General features: G+C 49.1%; 1 protein-coding gene across 1 annotated transcript in view; it reads right to left on the bottom strand.

Moving 5' to 3' along the window:
• Positions 1-11,551, bottom strand: part of Zfat (zinc finger and AT-hook domain containing) — a 214,114-nt gene extending 202,563 nt beyond the window's left edge. Inside the window, exon 1 of the mRNA XM_004656180.2 lies at positions 11,358-11,551. Within this exon, the coding sequence (XP_004656237.2) occupies positions 11,358-11,376 (19 nt within the window). The 5' untranslated portion in view covers positions 11,377-11,551. The remainder of the gene's footprint in view (positions 1-11,357) is intronic.
• Positions 11,552-12,038: the final 487 nt, after the last annotated feature.

Here is a 12,038-nt window from a genome sequence, read left to right as displayed (position 1 = left end):
TTTTAGCAGAGCTGGGGACCCAGCATTGGCACACCATCAGATCTAACATTGAGTAGCTGCTCAGTTCCATGGGCCTAAGTCCTTGGAAGCAGCTCAGTGACTCAGGGGCCCCAGGACTACCACAAGTGTCTGCTTCAGTGTCAACACAGAGATGGCAAGGTGACCTTAGAGAGAACAGAGGGATGTGAAGCATTACTGAGCAGATGGACACAAGGACAAAAAGACTGTGAGCACCAGGTCCCATTGTATTTCCCCACACAGCTACACAACTCGGTAAGGATCAGGCCACTGAACTGTGTGATATTATATTTTTGTAAATATTTTATTTTTATTTGAGCAAGAGAGAGATACAGAGAAAAAGGCAAAAAGAATGAGGGTGCCAGGGCCTCTAGCCACTGCAAATGAACTCTAGATGAACACAACACCTTAGGCATCTGGGTACTGGGACATCAAACCCGGGTCTTTAGGCTTCACAAGCAAGCACCTTAACCATTAAGTCAAATCCCCAGACCCTTTTGTGCTATTATTTATCATTACAAGTTGCATTTATTGTGTATTGCTTCCAAAGATACTGTCAAGGCTACAGGATTCTAAGCTGGGTGTGGTGGTGCATGCCTTTAATTCCAGCACTCAGAAGCAAAGTAGGAGGATCACCATGAGTTCAAGGCCACCCTGAAACTACATAATGAATTCCAGGTCAGCCTGGACTAGAGTGAGATTGTACCTCGAAAAACCAAAAAAAAAAAAGAGAAAAAAAATGCCCTACAGGATTCTCAAGAGAAGGTAGAGCTTGAAAAGGGAGAAAGTCGAAGGAAATATGGGTGATAGCCAAGAGGAAGTTCAGCCAAGGAGCGGATCTTTCCCTATGGAACCTTCTTGCCAGAGGGCCCACTGATCTGCAAGGACCATTTTTGCATGGGGTGAGGTCAGGGTTTGAATGCAAGCTGTCTCCCCAGGCTCCTGTGTTTGAACACTAAATCTGAAGTCGGTGATGCTATCTGGGGAGGTTGTAGAACACTGTGGGCATGAAGGCCCAGATGGCAGACATAAGGCCCCAGCTTAAGTGCAGTCTATCTGCTTTCTGATACACCATGGACAGAGCCCCAGCGGCCAGGCCACCCCTCCAGGAGCACATGGCCTCAGGAGCTGGCGGTGGTAGTGGCTCCAGAAACACAAAAGTCCACACGCCAACACTCAACCTGCAGCAGCATGCTCCCCTTTTCCTCCCCTGGCTCCCACAGTGCTCATTCCTGCTCAACTCTGAGCCCCACAGCCCCCAGATAATCCCATTCAGGGAAACAACATCCCACTGAGGCAGGGCTGCCCATGACATTCTAGCCCAGGGCCTCCGTTGGGGGAGAAGGGCTTCAGTCCCCAAAAAGGATCTCCCAGGATGCTTCAGGAGCCTGGCAGGTCCCTCACCAGCCCCTGGCCCAATGCTTCACAGACATGGGGAAAGGGGCTTACAGGGGTTTCTTTCCACCACCAAAGAAAGTCACAGGGCTCAGTATGCATGCCTGCAAACCTTCCCTGGGCTTGGTCAAGATGTGCTGGTTCTGAAGGAAAAAAAAATCAGTCAGCATTCCCATGGGAATTTTCTTCTGAACTAGTTCTGAGAACCTGTCTTCTCTCTCCTTCCTCTCAACCACTGTCTTGGGGTGAACTCCTTGAGTGAGTGGAGCACCTGAACATCCCCATGACAGCACCCAATGATGACCTCTCACCAACATGTCTGCCCCTCCAAATATATCCTAAACACAGCCTCAAAAACTACGATAAAACTATGGCAATCAAAACGGTGGGGAAAACATTGGGGAAGGATAAACATATGAAAGGTGTTGCAGTCAGGTTCGCATTGTTTGCAGAAAACACCCAACCAAGAACAGCTTGTGGGGGGAAAGGGGGTCTATACAGGCCCAAGGGGAAGCTCCATGATGGCAGGGAAAACAATGGCATGAGCAGAGGGTGGACATCACCTCCTGGCCAACATCAGATGGACAACAGCAACAGGAGTGTGTGCAAACACTGGCCAGAGCAAGCTGGCTATAACACCCATAAGCCCACCCCCAACAACACACTGCCTCCAAGAGGCTTTAATTCCCAAATTGCCAACAGCTGGGGACCTAGCATTCTGAACACCTAAGTTTACCGGGGACAGCTGAATCAAACCAACACAAAGAGAACAGACCAGAAAGTTCAGAAATGGACCCACACACAACTGTCAACAACAAAGCCAAAAGTAAAGCCATGGAGACAGGAAGTGTGCTTCTAGCAAATACAGCTGGGATGACTGGCCCCTGCCTACAGGACCAAAGTGACACCTCCATCCCAGATTCAAGCTCACCTGGGATGGGAGACAGATCTAAACCATAAAGCAAAAGCCATAAGAGGCTGAGGAGTGGCTCAGTGGGTTAAGGGCTTTCCACACCAGTGTGAGGACCTGAGTTGGGATCACCAGCACCCACAGAAAATGTCGGGCATGATGGCCCCTGCCTGTAACCCTGACACTGGGGAGGCAGAGTCATGAGGGCTTGTTGGCTAGCTAGTCTAGCACAATCAGTGAGCTCTAGGTCCAACAAGAGACCCTGTTTCAAAAAATAAGGTGAAGAGACACTGAAAAAGAAAGCTGACATTGACCTCTGGCCTCACAGACATGTATGCACATGCACCCACAAAGACGTGTGTCCACACACATTCATATATATAAACATGTATACAAGCACACGTACATAAACACTGGCAAGAAAAAAAAAGTGTAAAGCTTTAAAAATACATAAAACTAGAATGTCATTATACTCTTAAGGTAGGAAAATATTTCTCAAGAGAATACATAAAGACAAAGGCTGTGTATGTCCTGTCTCATCTGTGCTTCCAAACTAGGATCAACTGGAGATGAGTGCAAATGGAAGTAAGTGTCAGGAATACGGGCATAAAATCAGAATGAGAGCAGAACTGAGAAGAGAGACAGGGAGGAGGCACTACTTGACAGGTTTGGAGAGGGACAGAATACATGGTGAGAGGGGCCTGGAGGGATAGGGGGAAAGAAGAGAGGGGAGGGAACTACAAAAAAGTTAAGACAACCTGAATCCGTTCCACAGAAACCCTCCTTTTGGCTAGGACTCTACAGATATAACCACCACTAAAGGGGAAGGAGGGACACTCTGGACAGAAGGTGCAAAAAGCTTAACTTTAACCCCATGGACTCTCTAGCTGGTAAATCCCTGGCCCAGAATTGGGTTGGCACCCCACAATGAGCTGTTGGCCAGGGAGACCCATGAGGTCCCCAAAACAATGTAGGTCATTGCCAAAACATTTGATTACCTGCAAGAGATAAAAGATTAAGACCCTACTGCCAAAGACACCACAGGCCATGGTCACAGGACATTAGAATACCATTCTGGAAGGGGGGGACTGGAGAGATGGCTTAGAGGTTAAGGTACTTGCCTGCAAAGCCTAAGAACTCAGGTTCAGTTCCCCAGTATCCATACAAGCCAGATGCACAAGGTAGTGGATCTGGAGTTCTTTTGCAATGGCTGGTGACCCTGGCATGCCCATTCTTTCTTTCTCTCTCTCCCTCTCTCCCTTACCCTTCCTCCCGCCCCCCCTCCTCTCCAACAAATAAATAAATAAGAAAGTTTAAAAAAAAATACCATTCTGGAACCAAAAGGGAAACTAGCTCCCTCCTGGCTAGCCCTCCCAGTGCTGAAAGTTCTATGAGAGCTGCAGGAAGATAATGGTCACCAACAGCACAGGCAAGCAGGGACCCTGCAGACTACACAATCAACCAGATGGACAAATAGGACACACTTGTGCAGTTGCAGCACACAGCCCTGATTGCACATGAAGCCCACTCAGTAGAAGGGAACTCTTATCTGGTACTGGAAACCAAGTCCGAATCCCATGGTCAGGAAACTCGTACTTCAGAGAGTAGCTTTCAGTGCTCTCTGGAGAACAAGAACGGATTCACATGCCAAAAAGTCTTTCACATAACTGTGTGTATCCCCTTTAGCCCAAGCTGCTCTCACTCTTGGTTGAAGACGCTTTTGTTTGTTTATTTTAAAGAAGGCAAAGAAAATGGAGGAGACCCAAGATCCATTGATAAGACAAAAAGATAGCCAACTGCCCACTACAAGATGTGCCACCTCTACCACATCTGCCAGGGTCCAGGAGAAATTGCAGAGGAAGTGATGGCATGAATACTGCTCTGACTGCTAGCCTGAAAACCAGTTCCGGGGCTATCGTGACAGACACAGTGATCAATCAAAACCCACCAAAGCAGAAATGCAGAGGCTACAGAGAGCTCAACACTAAATCAGACTGCCAAAAGGCCTGCCACGGCTTAGGGAACATTGCAAAAGTGTGGGCAGAAAGACTATACGAGCCACACAGTGGACAGGCATACTCTGAAGCATCCCCCACCCCCCACAGGGACTGAATGATGCCCTCATGACCCCACACTGGATACCACAACCCCACAGAGGTGGGCTCACAGGGTGATGGGATAAAAGAGTATACCCTGTTATTACACACACACACACACACACACACACACACACTACTTGTTCACAGATTACTGGGTTTTGTCTGCTCAACAGACGTACCTGTATGCAGAGGAAGCCACAGCCACAGTAACGTCAGAGCAGAGGTGACAGCAGATGAGTGGTTTTCTAACGGCTTAAAGTAAACTCTTCACTTCCTTTTTCCTCAGGCTGCTGCTAGAAGCAGCTAGCCCAGTCCTGGAATGGGGGCCCCTGGAGTTAGCTCTCTCACCTCTCAGGCTCTGCTCCTAGAAGCAGTTTGCTGGATAGAAAATTTCCACAGGTTGATCTTCACTGAATTCAGGGCTGTGGCTCCCAAACAGGGCATAATATCAAGAAGATAAACAGGTGATCAGAACCTGGGAGAAAGTATCTGCAACATGAGTATGTGACAAAAGCCTCATTTTCAGAACTTAAAAGAACTGTCACAACTCAACAATAAAAAGCAAGCCAAAGGGCTGAGGAGATGGGCCAGCAAGTAAAGGTGCTTGCTTGCCAAGCCTGAGTGCGCAGGTTCAATCCCCCAGTACTCATATAAAGCCAGATGCACAAGGTGATACATGCATCTCAAGTTTGTGTGCAGTGGCTAGAGGCCGTGGTATGCACGCGCGCGCGCACACACACACACACACACACACACACACCATTTTCTCTCTCAAATAAAAACTTTTTTAAAAAAAAAGGCAATCCAAGGTTAAAATAGGCAAAAGAGTGGAACACATTTGTCCAGAGATGATATACATAAGAAAAGCGCTCAACACCACTGGTCACAAAGGAGGTGGAGGTTCAGTGAGGAAACACCGCACACCCTCAGAAAAGGTTCAGAACTGCCAAGTGTGGCTGAGAGCACAGGACAAGCAGAATTCTCACGCTGCAGACGGAATGTAAAATGACCCAGCTATTTGTAAGCATTTGGAAGTTTCTTTAAAAGGTAAACCATACCTCTGCCCTACCAACCAGCAATTCCATTACTACCAGGTACTTATTTATCCTGGAGAAATGAAAATATATGCTTTTGAGTCATGGGAGAATACGGTCTCTTTCACAGTGATCACGGGGTAGAAAGAGCCAAGCACATATCAACCAAATGCACACCACACACACCACAGCGCAGCACTGGGACACTGCTAAGTTATCAACAGAAGCTACTGTAGCTCAGAAACAGCACGTGAGGAGAAACAGCCAGGCGTAAGTGACTTGTATAACTCTCTACAAAGACAAAACTGGGCTGGGGCACGGGGGTGGGGTGAGAAGTTGTTCTATTGATTGTTGACTTCCCTGAGCCATCACTACCCATCAAGGCTGTGTCAGTTTATGCAAACCATGCCTATGAAAAATACCTCCTGGCAGGTGCCAGCGGCTCTTTCTGAAAAGCACATCATCAGCAGGTCCTATCACTCTCCTGTCCCCTTTAGTTTTCATGCCAAAGCCCCACCAGCTTCCCACCTCTTGGGCTGGTGTCACAGGCCTCCAGTATCAGAGGGCAGAGCACATCTCCCTGTGCAGCACACCTGCCTCAGCACCTCTCCCCTTCAGGGTACCTCGACTCACCCTAGAGATCCAGCTCCAGCCCCTCTTCCTTTAGGAAGCCCACTCACAATCCTCAGGTGAAACCCCACTGAAGAAACAGTGTGACATCTTCGAGACGGAAGGACCTAACCCAGATACAAACATCTGAGAGAAGGGGAACCACCTTGACACTTGACCACTCAGTCCTGGGGGCAGGAGAAAGGTAGCTCTCAAATGCCCATGACAGAGACACTAACAATCAAGCCAGCCACAGGCCCTGACATCCTGAAACCTCAACAGTCAGCCACACCACCCTCCAGAGATGCCAGACAGCCTGACCTCTCTATTCTCTCCTGTTCCAGGTCCTCACCCTGCCCGTCCTGCCTCTGTCCTGACCATGTGAGGCACAGACATCAGACTCGAGAGTTCAATGTCCTGCAACTCACTTGTCCCAGGATTGAAAAGAACCAGAAGATTTCAGATCAGCATCCTGGACAGACACCTGCACTCCATGTCCTTCTTGGCACTAGTCACGACAGCCTAGTTAGTTATGGAATCCAAAGTATCCACAGGGGTGAATGGAAGAAGGAAATAGGTATGTATCTGCAGAGGAATACTATACTGCCTTAAGAAAGAAATGTCTTTGAGCCGGGCGTGGTGGCGCACGCCTTTAATCCCAGCACTCGGGAGGCAGAGGTAGGAGGATCGCCATGAGTTCAAGGCCACCCTGAGACTACAGAGTTAATTCCAGATCAGCCTGGACCAGAGTGAGACCCTACCTCGAAAAACCAAAAAAATAAAATAAAATAGAAATGTCTTTGGCAATGAGCTGGGTAGAACTGGCAAATGTTATGCCAGGCTAAATCAGCCAATCACGGAAAGACAGATGAGCACTGCTGTGTGCACTTAGTCGCTCACATGGAGAAACTAAAACAATGGAACTCAAGGAGGCAGAGGGTAGAAGGATGGCTCCCAGAAGCTGCAATGGAAGATGTAGATAGATGGTGGCCAACGCACAGAGCCTCAGTTAGACAGGGAAATGTACTTTTACATTTTGTGCATTATGTTACACATCATGGTAAATATAGTAAGTACTTGTGATAGTTTGAATGTATGGCCCCATATACTCAGGTGTTTTGTTAAAATTAAGCTTGAGGGCTGGAGAGATGGCTTAGCGGTTAAGCGCTTGCCTGTGAAGCCTAAGGACCCCGGTTTGAGGCTCGGTTCCCCAGGTCCCACGTTAGCCAGATGCACAAGGGGGCGCACGCATCTGGAGTTCATTTGCAGAGGCTGGAAGCCCTGGCGCGCTCATTCTCTCTCTCTCCCTCTATCTGTCTTTCTCTCTGTGTCTGTCGCTCTCAAATAAATGAATAAATATTTTTAAAAAAAATTAAGCTTGAAATCTGAGCCCTTAGCAGGCAGACCCCTGGAGGTGGATCTGAATCCAGTTCTAAGGTAGGTTTGAGGATGGACCTTGAGTTTAGCCCTAAAGTATATGAACAGCAGTTTGGAGTGCTGGTGTTTTTTTTTGGGGTTTTTTTTTTTTTTTTCTATGAGAGAGAGAGAGAAGGGGGAGGAGAGAATGGACATGCCAGGCCTTCTAACCACTGCAAATGAACTCTAGACGTATAAACAATCTTGTACATCTAGATTTACATGGGTACTGGGTAACAGAAGATGGGTTCTTAGGCTTTGCAGACAAGTACCTTAACCACTGAGCCATCTCCCCACCCCCAAGCTCTGGCTTTTTGGTACTTGCTGGCTGTTTGATTATGTTTCTATTTGGATCTATGAAAATGAGCCAGCTTCTTCTGTCATTGATGGTGTTCCCCTAGAATTTGAAAGCCTGAAATAAACCCTTTCTTCCTATAAGCTGATCTTGGCTAGGTGTTTTTCCAACAATACAAAGCTGACTGTAACCGCAATAATGTATCTTCCATTCTTAAATCATGAGTACATTTCAAATGTTACACCAGAAGAACAGTAAGCATTCAGGGTGAAGGATTATAGCTAACTTAGTCATGCCATATTGTATTCATAAATCCTAGCACTTCAGATACCATAAGTAGGTACAGCCGTAATTGTCAATTTATATTTTCTAACTTTTTTCATTGTTAGAAAGAGAAGTGGTACACCAGGGCCTCGAGAAACTGCGATCTAACTCCAGATGTGTGTGCCACCTTGTGCACATGTGCCACTGTCATCTTGTACATCGAGCTAACATGGGATCTGGAGAGTCGAACCTGGGTCCTTAGGTTTCACAATGAAGCACCTTAGCTGTTAAGCCATCTCTCCAGGCTGTCAATTTATATTTTTTAAACCTTTTTTAAAAAGAACAAAGGCAGTTCTATCACCCAATTATAAGGCCTTGTTTTTATATTACTATGTCAACCTTTATCGTTGTGTGTGTATATGTACAATGTATCCACATGAGTAGTTGCACATACATGTGCACAGGTCAGAATAAAACACCAGGTGTCCTCTATCACCTTTCTACATTGTTTCCTGAAGATGGAGTCTCTCACTGAACCTGGAGCTGTTGTTTTATTGGCAGGCAATTGACTGTCTCGTACCCTCCCCCCCTTTAGGATTGGGGTTACAACCTTGCTTGCCCAATGGGGCAAGGGATGTAAGTCAGGTCCCCATGCTTTCACAGAGCACTCTCCCCCACTAAGCCATCTGCAAGACCCATTTTATCTTTCTTTTTATACTCACTCCAACTCACTTATCCATAAATTTACATTGTTTACATAAAGAGAAAACTTCAAATCTGTAGTAGGTGTTTAAAATATCACTTTGCCGGCTGGAGAGATGGAATAGAGGTTAAGCACTTGCCTGTGAAGCCTAAGGACCCCGGTTTGAGGGTCAATTCCTCAGGACCCATGTAAGCCAGATGCACAAGGTGTCACATGCATCTGGAGTTCATCTGCAGTGGCTGGAGACCCTGGCATGCCCATACTCTCTCCCCTCTTCTCTCTTTCTCTCCCCCCTTTCTCTCTCTATCTGTTGCTCTCAAATAAATAACAATAGACAAAAAAAATTAAATATCACTTTGTATACTCCCAAATTACCTATTTTTCTCTTTTATAAAAAATAATCATAATCAAACTCTATCTTGCCCTCCATCTGCAATGCTTTCGAGAAGAAAGTGGCAAGTTGCTGGGTGTGGTGACACACACCTTTAATTTCAGGAGGTAAAGGTAGAAGGACTGCTATGATGTTGAGGCCCCCTTGAGACTCTATAGTGAATTCCAGGTCAGTCTGGGCAAGAGGGAGACCCTACTTCACAAACCAAAAACGAAGAAGAAAGTGGACAAGGTGGTTAGAGAGACTGGGTCTGGGTAGGAATGTGACAAATGACATCCCCAAAGCCACCAGCATAAACAGAGTAAGGGCAGGATCACGTTCGTGGCATCAGGAATCCTGTGGGAGCAGATCTGTCCCAGGGTCATGATTTTCCCATCCCATGGACTGTACCTGCCCTTGGAAAATTTCACACACTGAAAACTTAACAAGGTAAACAGGTGACAAGAGGGACACTGAACTCTAGGCTAAATCCTTCTCCTTCTCAGTATAGAGGTTTCTAGAGGTAGCAGCCATGAAATAACTATAAAAAAGAAATGCAATTAAGGCGAGTCTTCTTAATACATCTAATTCTGATCGCCTTGCCCTGAGCAGCCACTTAATTCTACTTAAGGAGATCTATCTTTGAAAAGCTGTTTTGTAAATGACAAGATCTGGAGAGAAAGAAGCAGGAACCTTCTCACCAGCAACAATGAGAAAACAGGAGCAAGAGAAGACAGAGCGCCATCAGACTTGAGGGCCATCCCAGTCAGTGTATCACCCAACCCAACACTGCCTCTCCATGGCCTCGCCATCTGTGGCCCTGCCTCTTTCCAGAAATTAGCTCCCCATCAGTCGACAGGACTGCTTGGTACATCCCAGAGACTACTGTGTATAAGCAGCAAATGACTGAAGCAGGAAAGCACAGACTTACAGGGTCATGAGTTTTAAATGCCCACTCAGGACTCCTGCTCGGGCCCCTCTCACTCCACCGCACTGCCCACCCACACATGCTCATCTGGGACAACAGCAAGACCTGACCAGCAGGTCCAGAGCTGGCTGCTCTTTACCACTCCGTGAAAAGCCACCAGGTGGAACTGAAGGACACAGGAAAGGAGCGCTGGGGGCTGGGACAATGGCACCAGTCTCTGCCCTGCAGCAGGGGCAGGCACTTCCACAGATTACCTGGCAGACTCTGAAAGGGTTAAGATCCAATGAAGCTGCATTGAGGAAACCACCTGACAGGCAGAAGCAGGTCAGCTCCTCGCTCTGACAGTAAGTGTTCCTGGGACAGAGATAGGAGCTCCTCCAGAGCAGGAGTTTGCATTCCCTCCCAAGTAGGGTAAAGTTTAGATTTTTTTTTAAGGCACAGTTCCGCCCTTTGAAACTGTTATGGATTTCACCTCTCTGAACTTTTGTTCCTCAGTAAATAACCCTTAATTTAAAAGCTGCTGGAAGGGCTGAGCAGCAGTAGCAGGGTTAAGTCAGGAGCCAGGAATGGAAACCAGCGGTAATTACAGGTGAAGACATCACGCTCAAGGTTAAGCAAGTGTCACTGGGGGGTAAGTGGAAAGTCGGTGAGTCGATTACATCCAGCCATCATAAAAACACTTCCAGCTCGGGAGCCAGCGGCGGGTACATAGAGGAGGTGGCATGTGAGTTGAATTTTAGAACTGAGGGGCAGTGCCACTACAGACAAAGGGCATACTATCACTTGCCAAAGCGTGTGGCAGGGCCATCCATGGCTACGCCAACGTATCCCATTAAAGATCCCTCCACAGGTCACAAGGTAACCGCCCTTCAGAACGATGACCATTCGACACGCCTTGGACAAGCATATGGCTGCAATAACTACGGGAACTATTCACTTCTTAATAATCTGTTGCGACGCAAAACACGGGCTCTGTCAAAGTGCACCCAGCCCAAAACCTGGTGGTATTGGGATTCGAACTCCCAACCCGCTGGAAGGCCGGCGCTGCGCACGCGCGCTGAGCTGCTCCCGCCGGCTGTTCCACCAGCCCCTTCCTGTTCCCGAGCTCTTGGCGGCAGGATAAAGCCAGCTACAGAGCGTGAGCCGCAGGACGCAGGGCCGGCCGCTCTCCGCCCGGGCCGCAGATCCCTCCGCCGGCCTCGGCCTGCGCGCCGCGCCCCGACGGCCCTTTCCGAGCGGCTTTCCCGCGCCGCCCCGCGCCGCGCCGCGCGCCCCACCCCCACCGCATCCGCGCCCCAACCCCCAGCCCGGCTCACCTGCCGCGCGCGTCTCCATGGCAACGCCCCTACCGCCGACGAAAAAAAAAGCCTCGAGCTCTTCCAGGCTCCCTCCCGTGGTCACCGAGAAGGCGGGGGCTCCCGGAGGACGCTTCGCTGTTTATTTTTATTTTTTTAAGAAAAGAGCCGGAGAGGTTATGGCGAATCTGCGGCATCCAACATGGCGGATGGAGTCTTCGCCCTCCTCCCCACGGGGAGCGGACGCGTGCGTCGCGACGTCGCAGGCGGAGGCCCGCCCCGCCCCCGCGCCGGCGCCCGAGACTCACGGCGCATGCTCGCGGTGTGTCTTGTCTCCCGCCGTCTGGGCCTCGTTCCGGCATGCGCGCGCAGCGCCTTGCGCCCCGCCCGGGGGAGCGGCGCCGGGCAGGACGTGGAGGGTGTTCGGGTTTCGTGCCAGTGCTGCCGTTGCTAGCGTGCGGTTTCCGCCCCGGGCGCCCTGGCTGGAGGTAGACGGTGCCGGTAGGACTGGACGTCCTCGCGCGGAGGGTGTGAGCCGGGCCCGCCGCTCAGGAGCTGTGCGCTCGGCTCACCCCGGGCCGCCCTGCCCAGCGCACGTGAGGGATTCCTCTCGAGTCACTACTTACCATTGAGGACTGTCTCACGCCCCACGTTAGCTCCAGAACCTGGAAATGGGCCCGGATTACGAATAAACTGTGTCAT

The sequence above is a fragment of the Jaculus jaculus genome, chromosome 2, assembly GCF_020740685.1.
Source record: "Jaculus jaculus isolate mJacJac1 chromosome 2, mJacJac1.mat.Y.cur, whole genome shotgun sequence".
NCBI lineage: Eukaryota > Metazoa > Chordata > Mammalia > Rodentia > Dipodidae > Jaculus > Jaculus jaculus.
This window is presented reverse-complemented; position numbering and strand designations above follow the sequence as displayed.